Source organism: Cucurbita pepo, chromosome 4 (assembly GCF_057944985.1).
Source record: "Cucurbita pepo subsp. pepo isolate OVF chromosome 4, ASM5794498v1, whole genome shotgun sequence".
Taxonomy (NCBI): domain Eukaryota; kingdom Viridiplantae; phylum Streptophyta; class Magnoliopsida; order Cucurbitales; family Cucurbitaceae; genus Cucurbita; species Cucurbita pepo.
In genome coordinates this window covers 10,673,587-10,691,567 of record NC_141801.1, presented here as the reverse complement: position 1 = coordinate 10,691,567, position 17,981 = coordinate 10,673,587, and the positions used below count along the sequence as shown (strand labels likewise).

Genomic DNA, 17,981 nt, shown 5'->3' with positions numbered 1-17,981 from the left:
AGGATTAAAGGTGGTTTTTCTATGATCATAGTTGAGTTGTGCGTAAGTTGTGACTAGAACATCGAAGGAACATACATCTTTCCGTGCTTTGGTTTGAAAGATTATTGATTGTATTTACCATATATCTTCACTTATCATATTTTACTTGTGAACCGTGTTCGTTTATAAATTAAAGTCTCCATATCCATTAGCAATTTTAAAAGTCGGACTCACCTAGAGTTGTAATTTAATCTAAATTAATACTTATATGTAATATTTAAAACAAACTAAATTGAAATACAATGATTGGTTAAAATATTGATGTAAAGAATTCCAAATTGAAGGTTAATTAATTAATATCTTCAATATCTTTATAAATATTCATGAAAAAACAACTATTAATTTGGTATTAAAACAACTATTAATTGTATGTTATCCTAAAAAAAAGGAAATAAATGGACTATTTTATTATAGCCCTAACCTGACGGCAACAATGGCCCATTCCCATTTATTGGGCCCAACTGGAAGGCCCAAAGTTTAGAGAGTCTTGGTCTCTCAGCTAGCCCGTATTCATAATCGTCTATATATTCCCCATCGAAACCCTAATTGGTCTTTCGAGCTCTTCACCGCCTTCTCATTCGGACTTCAAGCACCAGGACGCTACCGAAGAAAACAATCAGCCATGGGTGAGCGAAACCCTAACTCTTCAGTTCTCGACCTTCGATCTATTGTAGTGCATTTAATTTTTTCCGATGCGTCTCGATTCTTTCATCTGTCTGAATCTGTTTGCATATCGTGTTTCTCTGTGGCTTTATTGACTTCCAGGTAAGGTTCACGGATCTTTAGCTCGTGCTGGGAAGGTGAGAGGTCAAACTCCGAAAGTAGCGAAGCAGGACAAGAAGAAAAAGCCCCGGGGACGCGCACACAAGCGTATGCAATACAACCGCAGATTCGTCACTGCCGGTAAATCATCGTTGTTAACTTTATTGATCTTTCAGATATATTGGCGCTTTAGTTTAGGATTATTGATTTAGGTTTCGTGGAATAAGCATTGTAATTGGTTTATTTGTTAGAATTTAGAATATATGCAGTTCTGTCTAATCGATATCTTTATTACGAAATTAAGATCCTCGTATGAGGATTTGACAGCCTCATTCTAACGTGTGGTTTATATCTATTTGTATTTGTAGTTGTTGGCTTTGGAAAGAAGAGAGGACCCAACTCTTCCGAGAAGTAAACAAACAGCGATTTCATTGGGTGCTTTGCCGCTGGAGATGCATGGTTTTATGCGTTATTAAGCATTTTCTTTCTTTTTCTAATAGATGTTTTAGTTGTTTAAGCTTTTTTGACCATGTAAAAGATATTTATTTTGGCAATATATTAGAAGCAATGCGATTTGGATCTGAATTTTAGTTGGTTTCGAATTTTCTCTTGCTGATTTTATGATATTTATCTGGATACCTAGAGTTCTCTCAATGCCGCGATGTTTCTTCATTTGAGTTGCATTTTATATGGCATCGAGAGTGGAGTTGAGTGGGAAGATTTCTCATTAGGATCTTATAAAATCTGCACTGATAGGCTTAATTTTACAAAAGCAAGCATTTCTACGTTTTGTCTTACAATTGCAACAGGTGGTTCTTAATGATTTGGGTGCCGTAACAAATTAGGTTTCTGGATCAATTTACATGAGCTTTCCTGAATCTGGACGAGTTTTTCTCATTAGGCTACTTTTATCAATTACGGATACTGAAAAAATCAAATTACATGACCCTTCCCAAAATGTGATCCAAGTTCTAGGCATCGGAACAGTTCATGTCCAAGAAAATGCTGAAAAGGATTCGTAGGATCTTTGAAAGGCTTGCAGACTTTACTATTATACGCTCTTAACGTTAACTAACACGGATCTTTAAGCATATGAGGATTCGTAGGATCAAATTTCTCTTGATTTTGCATGTAGAACATGAGTATTGTGCTTGATTCTTCAAAAGGGCTGAAGATGAAAAGCTGTATAATGAAATTGAATGTAGTTCATGATTCCCTTGAAATTTCCATACCTGTTGTAGTTTCACTCGTGGTTGGCAAGAGTAGGAGTTCAGTGAGCTTACAGCAGGTGGTTATCGTATACCTCTCATGTTTTATGTAATTTTGCTATTGAAGGGGAGATTTCTATAATGTTTTGTTCTTCTCCCTTCGGGACCAGCATTTTCACGGGCACTCATTCTTTTCTCTAATCGATGTGGGATCCCCCATTTTACGGGGCCTTCCAATGGGCCCAATGTCCACCACTGGGGCTTAGCCTCCTCGCAGATACATCGCTTAGTGTCTGACTCTGATACCATTTGTAAGTGTGACTCTGATACCATTTGTAAGTGTGACTCTGATACCATTTGTAAGTGTGACTCTGATACATTTGTAAGTGTCTGACCAGTGTGACTTTGATACATTTGTAAGTGTGACTCTGATACATTCGTAACGGCCAAAGCCTACCACTAATAGATATTGTTTCTTTGGGTTTTTCCTTCTAGACTTTCCCTTAGGATTTTTAAAAAACGTCTGTTAGGGAGAAGTTTCCATACTCTTGTAAATATTGTTTCGTTCTCCTTCCCAATCGACGTGGATCTCACAAATATGATGTCCTATGATGATTTTGTTCGTAGAAAATGGTTGGCATGGAAAACTTGAGAGGATTTCTTTTAGAAGCATTAGTTCTTGAGGAATTCTTTTAGGAGGTGGAGGTGGTTTAAATGGTTATATATTGAATCCCAAATAAGCAAAATGATCATGGCTCACTCTGGCCAAACTTTAAACAATTAAGCATTGCAAATGGGTTTTTCTAAAATTACATCTGGGAAGCCTAAACACATTCTCAGACGTGATTAACAAGTGACTGGTACTTGATCCAGAACAGAAACAGAGCCATTACTTGGATGACACTATACAGCTACAGATATTTAAAGCTCATCACGAGAGTATCCTTTAGTTGAAGTAGACTTGGGTGAGTACTCTAGAAGGTACCTTGTGGCGATTGAAGCCTGCAATGCTGCACCATAAGGAATAACATCTTCATTCACTATGTAATAAGGCGAATGTCCCGGTTCGAACTTTCCTACAGTCTCGTTCTTCATCCCAACGAAGTAGAAGAATCCTGGGAATGCTTCACAATAGAATGCAAAGTCTTCTGCTCCCATTAAAGGTTGCATATCAAGAATGTTCTTCGAACCCAACAGGTCCCCAGCAACTGCACGAAAATGCTCGTAAAGATCTTGGTCATTCAGTGTAACTGGAAAAAATGGCTTTTGATCTTCATTGAACTCCACAGTGGCATTGCACCTCTGAACATTGGCTTGTTTTGTGATAACCTGGCATTGTTTTCCAAGAACAAAATATCATGGACTAATATTTGGAATGGATCTTGACTTGGGTAGCATAAATGTAACGACCTAAGCCCACCGCTAGCAAATATTGTCCTCTTTGGACTTTCCCTTTCGGGCTTCCCCTCAAGGCTTTAAAACCCGTCTGCTAGAGGAAGGTTTCTACACCCTTATAAACAGTGTTCCGTTCTTCTCTCCAACCAACGTGGGATATCACAATAAAAATCTACCTCTACAATTCTGTGTTTAAGTTGGATGAAGCTTTCCTTTGAAAACGCCCTGAAAGTGCCGCCAATTGTTACAGAATCAGGAATGACATTGAATGCATCACCGCCCTGAAACTTTGCTACTGTAACGACCTGAAAGATTCAAACATGTTTGTGAATTGGCAGAGTATAAAGGAATAAGGCTGAGAAATGTTTAGAAAGAAACAGAACCTGTGAATCTAATGGATCAGTTTCGCGGGAGATTAGTTGTTGCAAACTGATAATTATGTTGGAAGCTGCTAAAATTGGGTCAAATGTGTGGTGGGGTAGAGCAGCATGACCTCCTTTACCACTAATAACTGCCTCAAAGAAGCCACTTGCAGCCAGAATAGGACCAGGCCTGGAGATCACCATGCCAAAAGGATACTTGGCACTTACATGTGCTCCAAAGATGGCATCAACATTGTTCAATACTCCAGTCTCTAACATTTTCTTCGCTCCCCCACCTCCTTCCTCGGCTGGTTGAAACACAAGAACTACTGTTCCCTGTTAAAATCACGACCCTCAACACCATAAATGTAAGATCCCACATCGATTGGGGAGGAGAATGAAACACCCTTTATAAGGATGTGGAAACCTTTTCCTAACAGACGCGTTTTAAAGCCTTGAAGGGAAGCATGTAAGGGAAAGCCTAAAGAGGACAATATCTGCTAGCGGTGGGCCTGGACCGTTACAATAAACTAGTGCAGCAGTATGAAAACCGTAGCAAAGAGATTGTAAAGAAAACAAGCATGGTTTTCAAAAACCGAAAACGAAACCATTATCAAACGGAACCTTGGTATCTAAAGCCCCTGCTCATTTCTTATAGGTTAACAAATAATAGGTAGAAATATGCTTCCAGAACGACACGAATCAACAAGAATAATATGTAGAACGTATCTAAAAGCTCTATAATGATGTAATCTCCCCAGCAACAAGCAACCCTTTTAACTTAGAAGATGATAGAGTATGTAAAGCTTCCATCAATAGCAAAATCATAGTTTAAGAACCTGTATTAGATGGCGATGCTCTACAAGAATCTTTGCAGCTCCTAAAAGCATGGCAACATGAGCATCGTGGCCGCATGCGTGCATCTTTCCAGGAACTTTGCTTTGATGCTCCCATACTACGCCCTCCTACAATACAACCACCAAAACTCCATTATCTTAAGTTTCAATACATAGCATTTAGAAGCACCAATGGGTGAAAACCATTGCAAGTAGACCGGTTGAAGTGGTACTTAGTTTCAAAATCATCCATATAATCCTAAAAATTCACAACCACATTCAACCAAAACAAGCAGAAAGAAAAAGGGGATTACAAAAATTGGCTATAAAGTGTACCTGCAGGGCTAGAGCATCCATGTCTGCTCGAATAGCAACGAAAGGAGGGTTTCCAGTCCCTATGAAACCAACCACGCCAGTTATGGCCACTGGATACTCATAAGAAATGCCTAAACGGTCAAGCTCCGCTCTGATAAGCTTGCTGGTCTCAAATTCCTCGAAACCCAGTTCAGGGTTCTCGTGTATTTTCCTTCTGATATCAACCATCCAATCAAAAACCTCTGGACTCTTAGCATATTGAAGGAAATTCAAAGGGATTTGAGACAATTCTTCTGGGATCGGAGAAGAACACAAAGGAATTGGGCATAGCATAAGCACATGGAAAACAAAAATCAAATTCAGGCAACAACCTAGAGCCATTGGTTTCTCTGTAATTTTCTATGTGCAACGATTCAAACTATGGAAATGAAGATTTAGTGAGTAGAAATAGAACTGAAGATTGAAGTCTGATCGGCAGTTGTTGGAGCTGAAAACATACCAAATGGAATGCGGGATGGATGGCCTCTCGCCTCTCAACACGACGAGCAAAATTCATAAATGTCTGGAAAAGAAATCTTGATATCTTAGCCCAGTGTTCGAGGTGAAAGGCCTTACGGAATTAGAAGGAAAATTTGTTTAGCTTTTAGGTTTAGTAAGTCAGCTTAACCTTTTCTTTTGTGGGCCGCAACACTGTCAACGCCGTCAAGAAAAAGGCATCTCCCACACAACAACAACGCGCCTAAGTAAACCGGACCAAAGTCGCCTCTCGACCAGATCTGCCCTTCTTCTTCAATTTTATTTCTCCAAACCGATCGCTCTTCGATTTCCTATCATCAGCTCTCAGGTACACACCTCTTCATCAATTTTTTCTTCTTTTTTTTTCGGGATCGAATTGACCTTGTGTTTCAATCTCGATTTTGGTCGAGTTTCGAGATTTGATTTCTGGTCAGACGAGGTATGAGTGATGATTTTGTTTCTGTTGATGCAGAAGTTCGGAGGTCGATTCGATTCGCAGATAATCCACCATGTCTATGTTCAATAAGCTTTTTGGCAAACCCAAGCAGGAGTCTAGTGCCCTGGCGACGCTTGATAAATTAAACGAGGTATCATGGCGGACTCGGTATCTTTCAATTGAATTCCTTCTCCCCACTTCTGTTTATTAGGGATTCTTGAGAGTTTTTGAAAATTGAAACCACTAATATGGCTAAGTTGAACTAGAAGATTTTCCCAACATCACTAATTGCTGTTCTTTGTTATAGCGACGACTCTTTTAGGCCGAAATGAATTGTTTTATGCTCTGTAAATTTTCAGACACTGGAAATGCTGGAGAAGAAGGAGAAGGTACTTTTGAAAAAGGCTTCCACAGAGGTTGAGAAGGCCAAAGATTATACCAGAGCAAAGAACAAGCGAGGTATGGCAGTTTATTATTGAACGAAACATTTTGGCGTTAAGTACTTGCAAACTGTTGTGATATTATGATGAACTTGTTGATGATTAACGTCAAGGGTGGCATAGTGTAATGAAACAACCAATGATTTTTGTTATCTTTTCTTCTTCTACTTTGTTCGGGGGATGGAGGGGAGGGGCCTCGGATGTTGATATCCAAATTCGTTTTCGATTCATTCTTGGAGTTGAATACCTCATTCAAAAATTGTTTTTGATCTAATCCGTAGGAATCGGTAGAAAAGACAAATCCCTTATGATACACCAAATCCGACTCGATTATTGATAGAGTGAATAGATTGTTTGACTTTTTCTCATTTGAAATGTTTGTAGTCTTTGGACGTCCCTATATGTAAAGGGTACTTCAATACTTATTAGTTCTGCAATTTCTAAACGTGTTCCTATCAAGTTGGGTGTTCTTTAGTCGAGGAAATAACTTATTGATGTGTGGTTACTTTGAGATCACATGGAGAACGAAGCATTCCTTATAAGAGTGTGGAAACCTCTCCCTAGTAGACGCGATTTTCCCTGTAAGGGTGTGGAAACCTCTCTCTAGTAGATGCGTTTTAAAATTGTGAGGCTGGCGGTAATACGTAACGGGTCAAAGTCGACAATATCTACTAGAGGTGGGCTTGAGTTGTTTACAAATGGTATCAGAGCCAAACACCGGGCGGTATGCCAGCGAGGACGCTGGGCTCAAGGGGGGTGTATTGTGAGATCCCACATTGGTTGGAGAGGAGAACAAAGTATTCCCTATAAAGGTGTAAAAACCTCTCCCTAGTAGACACATTTCCATGAGGCTGACGGCGGTGTATGTAACGGGCCAAAGTGGACAATATCTGCACAGTTACAGTCAAGTTTAACATGTTTTGGCCTTCTTTCATTCGTTGATTTATGCTCTTCTATTTCTTAATTTCAGCTCTGCTAGTTATGTTTGTTTCTTATCCAAGTTGGGGATGTGTTTAATTTTCAGCGTGGGTGCAAGATAATCAGTTAGTTATACCTCTTGATCTTGGGGTATTTGCATGTCCATTTATAGTATGCCCCAACTTCCATCACAAATTTCTGGAATCCTGTTGGCTTCTTTAGTTCCAAGTATTCATGTGTCTTGGAGAAGTTTATGATAGGAGCCGTTTGTTTCCTTCCTTTGATGTTGGATCTTTCCCACTTTCAGTTTGCAATTCAAACTGTTTTTGGTGGTAATATCGCTTCAATATTAACTTTTTTAAAAAACTTTATAGCTGCTATACAATGTTTGAAGAGGAAGAGGCTATATGAGCAACAGATAGAGCAGCTCGGCAACTTCCAATTGCGGATCCATGATCAGGTGATTTTTTTATGTTATATTGTTACTGTGAGTTCCCACATTGGCTGGAGAGGGGAACGAAGCATGTCTTTTGAGGGGAAGGTCTAAAGGGAAAGCCCAAAGAGGATAATATCTGCTGATGGTGGGCTTGAGCTGTTACAAATGGTATTAGAGCTAGACTCCGGGCGGTGTGCCGGCGAGGACACTGGCCCCCAAGGGGGTGGATTGTGAGATCCAACATTGGCTAGAGAGGGGATGAGACATGACTTTTAAGAGTGAGGAAACCTCTCCCTAGCATACGCGCTTTAAAATCTTTGAGGGAAAGTCCGAAAGGGAAAAGCCCAAAGAGGACAGAATGCTAGCGGTGGACTTGAACGGTTACAGATACAAGACTAGACTAGTTTGATGTATTTATGTTTGCTTTTGGTGCTTGTCTATCTAACGTTGTGAGTTATAAATATTTGGGGTGCAGATGATATTATTAGAAGGTGCAAAAGCCACAACTGAGACTGTAGATGCATTGAGGACAGGGGCAGCTGCAATGAAAGCAATGCAGAAAGCAACGTAACTACCACATTCTTTCAGTGTAGTTTCATTATTTGTATTTTGGTTCTCTTTACCCATCCAAAGGTTGTGAAAATCTTCGGAATGATGTGCTGGGAGAGCATAACGACGCATGATGCCCGAGGGCCGAATGTTTCCATTACAATTTATGAAATTGGATGTTTAATAGTCTCCTTTTGCAGGAATATCGATGATGTCGATAAAACAATGGACGAGATCAATGAACAAACCGAGAACATGAAACAGATCCAAGAAGCATTATCAAATCCAATTGGTGCTTCAGCTGATTTTGATGAGGTTTTTACTCACTTTCCGTGTGTTCTACCATTTGTCCCTGCAATTTTGTGAAGTTTTTCTTCCACTAAACACTTGTTTGTACGCACAGGATGAACTGGAAGCAGAACTTGAAGAGCTAGAAGGTGCAGAGTTGGAAGAACAACTTCTTCAACCTGCAACAACTGCTCCTGCTGCACCAATTCCCGTCCCGGCGGGCAGACAAACTGCTCGACCTGCTCCAAAACGAACTGCTGAAGAAGATGAACTGGCAGCTCTGCAGGCTGAGATGGCTCTTTGATTTGGTATCCATTATGGTCTTGAAGCAAGGCCTTGGGCTAATCTTATGATGAATTATTTCCCCCTTTGATACCGTTCTAAGCCTATGAAATGAATATCCTGCATACTTGTCCCAACAAAATTTTTGCATTGTACCCAACTTTGCATCTAGAGAAGCTACAAGGCTGTCAAGGCTAAAATGTTTTTATGGAATTATGCAGGTGGCTTAAGCATGGTTAACATTCGAAGAGAGACGCTATAACGAAGAATTGGCCCGAGGATGTACCAAAGATTTGAACATTTTTTGCCAAGTTCAGCAAAGCCTGATCAACAGGTTTCTTTGTGACATTACCAGATAATAATGCAATTTTAATTTTGGTCCTGTATATTCTGTAAATGAATATACCATTCCTGTGGTTAGTATTGACCTAATATGGAGCTGAATGTGTAAGTGTCTCAGTTACACAAAGACCATGTGTTAAGTTTAAGTGTGAGTTGGTTTTTTGAAAATCCATGCTTTGAGTTTGTGTTGGTTATTTACTATGGATTACACAAGAATTCCATAAACTGTGCCGTATAGCTCGAAAGACAGGAATTCATTCCAATACATACAACAAATTCACTTATCCCATGCTTATAAACAAATTACAGATTCATGAGAGCCATGAATCCAACACGAAACATCCGAGTGATCTGGTAACGGAACTAAATTGATTTAAGAATTGACAGGTTTCTTATTTACCACATATAACGAATGAACAGGGAAGCTCTGTATATGATGGGTGAATTTCGGGTGCCACAAACTCTTACCCATGATCTATGACGGTTGCCGCAGAATCATTGAGACATATAAAGCATATGGTTGGATCAGCTTGGAGCTTCTAGCCTCTTAATTCACGACTGAACTCAGAGGGGCTGGTGACAACTCCAAATAATCAAAATCGTCCATCATACCAACCTGCATTTACACAACCGATAACGAGAGTTCTCAACAAGAGACATGGAAACGTCCTTTGGAGGTGATAAATGATTGAAGGTTGAAAGTGGGAAGCAATACGTTATTTTCCTGTCCTGTCATAACTGTGGAAAGTAATGTTTTATAAAAGGTTGAAGATAAGAATCTTTACGTGCGTGTTATTTTAGCATATCGCTAATTCTTGCAGAGGGCATTTTTTTGTGCTTTACCTCTTTGTACAGGGTCTCTAGTTGTTCTTTGGCTTGTGGAAAGTTGTTTGGACACCATTGTCGCAAAGTAAAAATGTTGTCTGCGTGTAATTAACAGTTTTGAAAGAAATTACAAGTGGGCACGCGAGAACAAGGGAAAACATTGAAAACTTGTTGGCAGCTTATGTGCAGAATGCATACCTGTCCATCGGTTGGCTGCAGCATGCGCATCTTCGATTGCATTTTCTGTCAAATCCACACAACCATTAACTCCAAGTTTAGCACAGCGATATCAAGAGTTAAGCAGCTGATACCCATTTTCTATCATATAAATCGAAAACATGCGAAAGAAACTCAACTCGTTGCCTCAAAGGCAGCTGGATCATTATCTGCATACTGTATCATCTCATCCTGAGAGTGACTAGATTGTTAAAGTCATGCGAAAACGAAAAAGATCATCGGAATTGATTTTTTTTTTTTTACAAATAAATAAATAAAATTCAGAATACAAGCAAAACCTTTAGCTCTTTGTGCTTCAGTTCAATGGCTTTCAATTCAGCTAGGGCTTCCTCACGTTCATCCTGACATAAAGAAATCATTCATGACCTAGAGGGAACTAATTTTCATAAATTACCTTTCGCTTAAAGTATAATCACTCACAGATTCCTCTCTTCCCTTCTTTAATGCATTACTCTGCTGAGTAAGTTCTTCCAGTCTGTTATTACTGGTTTGGAGATCAGATTCAAGTTTAAGATACACATTCCGCAGCTGGTAAGAACAGATACATGCGACATTTTTGGAAGTAAAAAAATCAGTCGTTTAAATTTTAGAGTGAGCTTGGACATCATAAATGCGTCTGAAGTGAGTACGGAAAGTAATGATAAGAATGATGTAGACTTCACCTGATTACCAGCACAGCTTGGTAGACTCCAAAAATAGACCTGAAGTTACAAAACCAATCACAAAATGTATACTCAAATTGAAAATCACATTCACAAAGCACGAGAGACTATAGTGTCTAAAGGCTGTGACCCATATGCAAACAATAATGTCGGGATGCAAACAGGATAAACAAAATAATGGATGACTGAAGATTTCATCTCAAAACTCACTGAAGTTCCAATCTTCTCTTTTGAACCAAGGTCATCATCCACTAAACTTTGCACAACATCTTTCACTGACTGAGAAATCACACCTTTCCTAGGATCCAGCTTTTCAAGCTCCTTAAGCTGAAACGAGAAAAGAAAGAAAGCTTCTTATAAATAATGAAGTAAAAAGGAGACACTGTCGTGAAAATATGAAATCCTTCTAATCAAACAGCAGCAGAAAATGAAATCGCGGGACATCCAAATTCAGGAATAAAAATGTAAGTGTGCTCACAAGGAAAAAGTCTTGAGACTCGTAAAACATCTGAAGCATCTTCTAACGCTTCTCTTCCAGTGAAAAGCCTCTTTTCTTAGACTGTTGCTCAAATCAAATGCCAAGAAATGCACAAATGTTAGATCACAGACGATTTATTTTGTTAATATCATAAAGCGGAGAGTAGTATGAGCCCTGACAACAAGTCCACAGTAGCAATTGAGTAAGCCTTATTAAAACCAGGAAATCCCGAAATTTTGTTAGAAGAAGAATCCTTCTTAATTAATAATAGTAAAGGATCCGTTTGGCAAAATGCTGGTTAACAAGCGAATAAAACTCATTTTCAGATAACACATTTGATAACATTTACCCCTTAAATTACATATCATAAACTGACCATCGATAATGATCAAAATCATTTCTGCAGGCAGTTAAGGAAAATGAACCTGTCAAACACGAAGAAAGAAAGGAACAACACCTGATCATGATCTAATACTATTAATTCGTCGAATTTTAGGTCATGCAGACAATCACAACTATTTTACATGAACGAATGCTTTAAACGAACTTGAAGAAAAGACATATACTGCTATGAAAGATGAAAAAAGAATTAGTAAATTAGGGTTTGAGGAGAAACGTTACCATTGATCCTCTAAGATTAAGAGTGTCGGAGAAGGCTCTAGAGAAATGCGGGAAGAGTGAAGCCGTTTGGCAAGGCGGGGAGTTTTCATTTGTTGCTCATTCGGATTTCAGAAAAAATATCTTTCATGTACTAATAAAATTTAAAGCTCATCGCTTTCTTTTTTATTTTTATTTTTATTTTTAACTAAATTAATAAAAATACATTTTTGTCTAAAAAAAACTTGCAAACAACACAACCCTACCCCTAGCAGATATTGTTCTTTGGTCTTTCCCTTTCAAGCTCCCCAATTATGTGGTATCTCACAATCTACCTCCCTTCAAGGCATAGTGTCCCCACTGACACACTGCTTGGTGTCCACTCCTTTAGGGATTCGACATCCACATTGCATGATGTCTGACTCTAATACCATTTGTAATAGCTCAAATATGACAATATTTGCTAGCGATGGATCAGACTCAGACACCAGTCCCATTTGAGAAAAAATGTTACCCACTCCCTCCTCAATTTCCTGTCTAAACTGGGAATCCCTCCCGGTTCAGACTCAACAAGTAAAATGAACATATCTAGTAATAATGCACAAGCACATGCTTAATAAAGTTGCCTTATCTACTTTATCCATTTAAGACTATATTCTAATATTGACTATAAACATTAAAATTTTTTTAGTACTATAAAGATTTGAATATCTAATCTTAAAACATATAGTATACACAATAAATACATAACAACCTAGTCCAATCAAATATTAATTTTGTGTCCATACAAGACTTTAGTGCCACGTCCGATATTATTAATATTATTATGGACAAAGAAAAAAAAAACATGGACATTTTGAGCTTGTAGTCAAATTAAAATAAATAAAAAAAAAAAAAAAAAAAAAAAAAAAAAAAAAAAGAAATTCTTAGCTTTAACAAACACAAGGTTTGTGAGCACTGACGAGTCAGAAACAAACAAAGTCTTCGCTGACTTCATCAAATGAAACCATATGATATTCAAACAAACTCAAACAACAACACAACATGTCCTTTCTAGACCAAGTCCTCCATTCTCCTCCCACTCTAATTAATTACCATAATTAATCCTTATTAATTCCTCAATTAAACCTTAATTCATCCCATCTTACTTGAAATCCAATCCTTCCATTACATCTCCATATGGGTATTGATAAAATCCATAACTCAGTAGAGCTTCGCCGGCGTTCCCACCAAATGGGAGCTGGTTTTGCTCTATGGGTAGCGACGAATTAGACGAGGAAGTGGATAACTCTTGTGGATTCCACAACATCGGGAATTGATCTTCTGGGTCGTGCTTGAAATCAAAATTAGTATCTGCAAACATCAAGTTTCCGTCCATTTGTTCATCGAATCTTAACCAATCTGCAGCGGCGGAATACGGCGGCGCGTTGGCTGGAAATGCCATGTTGGTAATCGCATTCTGCTGGGTTGCGGCGGCTATTGTCGGAGCTGGCCGTTCGGAAAATGAATTGAATTTCTTCTTCAGCTTCGTATTCCAGTGGTTTTTTACATCGTTATCCGTTCTCCCCGGTAATTGTGATGCAATAACAGCCCACCTGAATTTTAAATTTTTTTTTTTTAAAAAAACATCATTAAATTTAATTATATTAATGAAACATAACTCTATCCGTTTGCAGATATTGTCTATCTCACATTCTTATAAATGTTAGTAACAGGGAGAACTCTCCACAATGAAATTGACTATTATATAGATATACCGAATATATTAAAAATAAATAAATCTAGAATAAATAAATCAAATTTAATTCAAATAAATAAAGAATACTCCGTTTTCACTTGCCTGCTTCCGAGAGTGGAATAGAGGGTACAAATAAGGTTGTCTTCCTCGAGGGTAAAGCCGCCGTGTTTGATGTCTGGACGGAGATAATTCAGCCACCTGAGACGACAGCTCTTGCCGCAGCGGTTAAGTCCTACGGCGGAGAAACACGAAACAGGCAGGGCGACGGGTTAAACAATAACAAACTTGTGTAAGACGAAGAGAAAAAGAAGAGGAAAAAAAAACCAGCTTTGCGAGGGAGAGCGATCCAGTTGCCAGCAGTGCCATGTTTATGAATGAAGGCTTTGAGAGTGGCGTCTTCTTGAGGAGACCATGGGCCTCTCTTGACGGTGGCTTTGTCACAGCAAGGAGCTCTTCCCATGGAGAAGGATACGAGTTTAGAGAGAGAGGGCCGCCATGGATGGAGCTATGGTGTGTATATATAGAGTATGATGGGGAATGGGGAATGGGAAGGGAGAAGAGAGGGAGTGGTCAAAGGGAGGGTGCACATGTGGGGAACGCATGGAGACGGCATGCTTCTGCTCTCCGAACTGGTTGCCATTTCAAGCTCTAAATACCAAATGCTTTTTGCTTATATTGTTACTCTTTCTTACTCGTTTTGGGATTTTACGCGGTTTCTCACTTTGCCCTCTTTACACATTAATGCTCGAGTTCAAGCCTATCAATAATAGATATTGTCACATTTTGTCAGTTATAATTTTCAGTTTCACAGTTTTAAAATGTGTCTGCGAGGGGCGTCGTCGTTCCACACTGCTCACTGTATGACTTTGATACCATTTGTAACAGTCCAAGCTCACCACTAGTATATATTGTCAGCTGAGTCTCACTATTTGACTTTGATACCATTTGTAACAGTCCAAGCTCACCACTAGTATATATTGTCAGCTGAGTCTCACTGTTTTAAAACACATTTGTTAGGGAGAGGTTTCCACACGATTATAAGAAATACTCGTTCCTCTCTCCAACCGATGTGGGATCTCACGATCCGCCTCCTTGGGAGCCCAACTCCTTATTAGCACACCGTCCGGTGTCTGACTCTGACACCATTTATAACGACCTAAACCCATTACTACTAACAGATATTGTCCGCTTTTATTCGTCACGTATCGCCGTCAGTCTCATAATTAACGCGTTTGTTAGGGAGATATTTTTATACCCTTATAAAGAATGCTTTACTTCCCACTCTAACTGACGTGAGACCTTACATAAATTAATTACCATTTTAGGACGCATGAAGCTGAATAACACCCAGAATAACACCCAAAGTAACATTGAGACTTTTCTCATGGATCAATGGGCTTAAAAGTTGCATACACCTAACTCTCTTAAAATTTTTTTATCTTGATTGAGCTTATTTCACAAATTTTTAAAAAGATTATAGTAGACTTGAAAATGTTAGAAATAGAATCAGAGTTAGACATCGGGCAGTGTCAGTGAAAACGAAACATTCCTTACACGGGTATGGAATCCTCTCCCAAATAGTAAAACCGTAAGGCTCACCAAAATACATAAGAAGCTAAAGCGAACAATATTTGATAGCTATACATTTGAAATGTTACAAAATGGTATTAGAGCCAGAGCCGGATATCGAGTAATGTGTCAGTCAGGACGCTGATGTGAGATCTCACATCGATTGGAAAAGAGGATGTAGAATTTCTTGTAGATACGTAAGAGTTAAAAGTGAATAATATCTATTAGTGATACGTTATGCTATACTCTGGACACAAACCTAGTCTGAATTTACGAACACTTCCACGAAAGAATCAAGTCGAAGTCGAAGCCCATTTAAACTGTTAAAATAACCCGATTCCTTCATGTTGGCTTCTCGAGTTGGTAACACATACCGGTTGATGGTTGAGAATCATACATATATTTTTTAAGCCCAAAACTCGACCCCTAAAATTTTGAATATATCAAACAATCCAGAACTAATATCAACATCAATACACATCCAATTTACACCTTAAAGTAAGATTAAATTTCACTACCCATTTGTTGAATTCAATTAAAATTAATATAATACTTCAATCCCAAACAAACAAACAAACAAAAGCAGGAGTTCGGAAAGGTCAACACATAAAGATTCACTTCAATTTTCAAGTTATTCTCGAATCGATTCCCCCATATCTGAATTCCCCTGTTTCTACCCACACCATCCATCCAGGTAAGGAAAATATTTGCATTGATCTTATTCCCTGTGTAAAAGCAGGGGCAGAATCAATCATGGAAATATCTCCTTCAATTTTGCATGACCAACACGAAAGCTCATCACAAACAAACACAACATCTGGATCAGTAATTTCAATCAAGTTCATCCATAAAATTGCATTAGGAATAACATTAACTTCCAACACAATCACAATGATCGATCAGTACTAATTAGCTATACATGAAGTCAGACGGAATTCTTTTCTTCACCATCAAAATCTAGAGCAGAGCCATATATACAGACATTTAAGGCTCATACAACTAATAATTCAATCCTATTTTCATCAGTTTCAGCTTACTTTCCATTATGTATATACATATGAAACAAACGGCATGGCTTAGGCTATACATATATTTTTTTTTTCCTTCATAAAATCAGAAATGAATGGTGATTAGAGAAAACTCCCTTTTAACCAACCAAAAGTTGAATTTCCAGACTCAGTTTACCAGATCTGATACCCATTCAACGTCCGGTGTGCAGTCTGAAGGGCCTGAATCAGCCAAGTCCAAAGAATTTTCCTCACTCAGTTTCTGCAGCATCTTTGCCCTCAGCTCCCTTCCCGATTCGACTCGCTCCATTGCCGGTTCCTCCACGAATCCATGGTCCGTTAAGTCTAGCAACCCAACTCCTGGACCTGTTGGAGGCTGAGTTGGTGTTGTTGGAAGGCTACAAAATCCAGGGCGGATTCGAGACGGATAACCGGGAGAACCAATTGGAACATTCCAGGAAGATGGTAGAGAATTCACCTTGCTTAGATGCATGTGGAGGGATGCGACAATTTCATTGACGGAACTTGAGCCAAGAGACCGGGCGAGCGACCTAGTCATCGGCGATATCGGTGGAGAGTCAACTGGAGTCGCCGACGGCGAAACAGACACCGGAGAAGACAGAAACGGAAGCGGTTTCGCACAGGTTCCATCCAAACACTGCCGCAGAGGAGATTCATCATATGAGTCAGGCGAATTCGCGTCTCTCGGGCTCTGCTGAGGCAAAACCCTAAGTTGCTCGGGAGTATGGGCGAAGAAACAAACTCTCCTACGACAGTTGATCCCGTCCTTGCACGGCTGAGTCCTGTAACGTGAAGGATGGAGCCAACATTCAAATACACCATGCGCATACTCGCACGACTCGCCTTTCTTGCAGCTACCTTTTCGAAAGTCGGGGCACGCCGTACCGGAGTAATGATACTTCCTCGGATCTCTCCGGCGAGCCTTCTCGCCAGGATGAGCAAACGGACACTCCGTCCAATCATGAGACCGTCCACGCGTACACTTCCTCACTTTGAACTCGAATATTCTAAATTGATCGCAAGAGTAAGCATCCACCGGAACATCCGATTCCCGGCCGGACAACTCCAAATCAGATTCAATCTCCGACTCACTCGTCGAAGGCAGATATCGCTGAAATGCCGCTAGGACTTCCTGCAAATGATAGGGAGAATAATCGCCGCCATTAGCATTGTCATCAGAACTCACCGAGATTCCACTCAAAGGAAAAGGAAGCCGCGTCTCGTTCGCAGGTTCCTCAGGTATCGTCAATGGAGTGATATGAAGCAACGGACCAGGTCGGTGGCGTTGGCCGATCACCATTTTCAACCGGAGAGTGACGGTGGAGGATTATAGTTTCAGACGAAACACCTTGCCAAAACAACCGCCATACCCATGGCGTTTATAAACTACTTGAGAACCAAACCATCTACTACGATTAGGTTAACTCAACCGTGGTTAAGTTAAATAACTCAACTCCATTACCCATTTTTCGCCTCGGTTAAAAAAGAAAAAAAGACGGTAACGTGACTTCTCTAGTCACCCCCAGCCGTTACCGTCAGATTAAAAACAACGGTTCTAGAGAGTTCCAGGACGTCAATATTGGGATATTATAGTAACCTCAACACCCACGTGGCACGATCTTACATGTACTGTTACTCATCATACGGTCACCGTACTGTCTTATAAATTTCCATTTTCACATAATTAATAACACCATTTATTTCCGCGACTTACGTAACCATA

At 39.5% G+C, this 17,981-nt stretch overlaps 5 protein-coding genes and 1 pseudogene across 8 annotated transcripts; 2 read left to right on the top strand and 4 right to left on the bottom strand.

Annotated features, from left to right (window-relative positions):
• Positions 1–523: 523 nt before the first annotated feature.
• Positions 524–1,386, top strand: LOC111793567 (small ribosomal subunit protein eS30z/eS30y/eS30x). Its single transcript, XM_023675508.2, has 3 exons — positions 524–665; positions 805–942; positions 1,170–1,386. The coding sequence occupies exons 1-3, from the start codon at positions 662–664 to the stop codon at positions 1,214–1,216; spliced, it is 189 nt and encodes a 62-aa protein (XP_023531276.1). The 5' UTR covers positions 524–661; the 3' UTR covers positions 1,217–1,386.
• Positions 1,387–2,715: 1,329 nt separating this feature from the next.
• On the bottom strand, positions 2,716–5,538 carry LOC111793119 (IAA-amino acid hydrolase ILR1-like 1). Of its 2 annotated transcripts, XM_087123400.1 has the most exons (6): positions 5,417–5,527; positions 4,939–5,210; positions 4,606–4,731; positions 3,788–4,102; positions 3,581–3,709; positions 2,716–3,338 (listed from the first exon to the last, which is right to left on the bottom strand). In XM_087123400.1, the coding sequence occupies exons 2-6, from the start codon at positions 5,143–5,145 to the stop codon at positions 2,931–2,933; spliced, it is 1,185 nt and encodes a 394-aa protein (XP_086979526.1). In that variant the 5' UTR covers positions 5,146–5,210; positions 5,417–5,527; the 3' UTR covers positions 2,716–2,930. The 2 variants fall into 2 exon arrangements, with proteins under 2 accessions (XP_086979526.1, XP_023530622.2); XM_023674854.2 differs by having other exon boundaries at positions 4,939–5,538.
• Positions 5,539–5,601: 63 nt separating this feature from the next.
• On the top strand, positions 5,602–9,292 carry LOC111793122 (vacuolar protein sorting-associated protein 32 homolog 1). Its single transcript, XM_023674857.2, has 8 exons — positions 5,602–5,761; positions 5,906–6,020; positions 6,229–6,328; positions 7,602–7,687; positions 8,139–8,230; positions 8,413–8,527; positions 8,616–8,808; positions 9,004–9,292. Exons 2-7 carry the CDS (start codon positions 5,943–5,945, stop codon positions 8,802–8,804), a joined length of 660 nt encoding a protein of 219 aa, XP_023530625.1. The 5' UTR covers positions 5,602–5,761; positions 5,906–5,942; the 3' UTR covers positions 8,805–8,808; positions 9,004–9,292.
• Positions 9,293–9,340: 48 nt separating this feature from the next.
• LOC111793123 (meiotic nuclear division protein 1 homolog) lies at positions 9,341–12,082 on the bottom strand. Of its 3 annotated transcripts, XM_087123401.1 has the most exons (11): positions 11,948–12,052; positions 11,703–11,751; positions 11,327–11,407; positions 11,059–11,175; positions 10,849–10,887; positions 10,607–10,714; positions 10,465–10,527; positions 10,306–10,357; positions 10,148–10,192; positions 9,968–10,047; positions 9,341–9,740 (listed from the first exon to the last, which is right to left on the bottom strand). In XM_087123401.1, the coding sequence occupies exons 3-11, from the start codon at positions 11,363–11,365 to the stop codon at positions 9,672–9,674; spliced, it is 612 nt and encodes a 203-aa protein (XP_086979527.1). In that variant the 5' UTR covers positions 11,366–11,407; positions 11,703–11,751; positions 11,948–12,052; the 3' UTR covers positions 9,341–9,671. The 3 variants fall into 3 exon arrangements, with proteins under 3 accessions (XP_086979527.1, XP_023530627.1, XP_023530630.1); XM_023674859.2 differs by lacking the exon at positions 11,703–11,751 and having other exon boundaries at positions 11,948–12,082; XM_023674862.2 differs by lacking the exon at positions 11,703–11,751 and having other exon boundaries at positions 9,725–9,862; positions 11,948–12,082.
• A 743-nt stretch (positions 12,083–12,825) lies between these two features.
• LOC111793121 (transcription factor MYB36) lies at positions 12,826–14,287 on the bottom strand. Its single transcript, XM_023674856.2, has 3 exons — positions 13,986–14,287; positions 13,764–13,893; positions 12,826–13,518 (listed from the first exon to the last, which is right to left on the bottom strand). Exons 1-3 carry the CDS (start codon positions 14,119–14,121, stop codon positions 13,068–13,070), a joined length of 717 nt encoding a protein of 238 aa, XP_023530624.2. The 5' UTR covers positions 14,122–14,287; the 3' UTR covers positions 12,826–13,067.
• Positions 14,288–16,059: 1,772 nt separating this feature from the next.
• LOC111794003 (zinc finger CCCH domain-containing protein 20 pseudogene) lies at positions 16,060–17,630 on the bottom strand (annotated as a pseudogene).
• Positions 17,631–17,981: the final 351 nt, after the last annotated feature.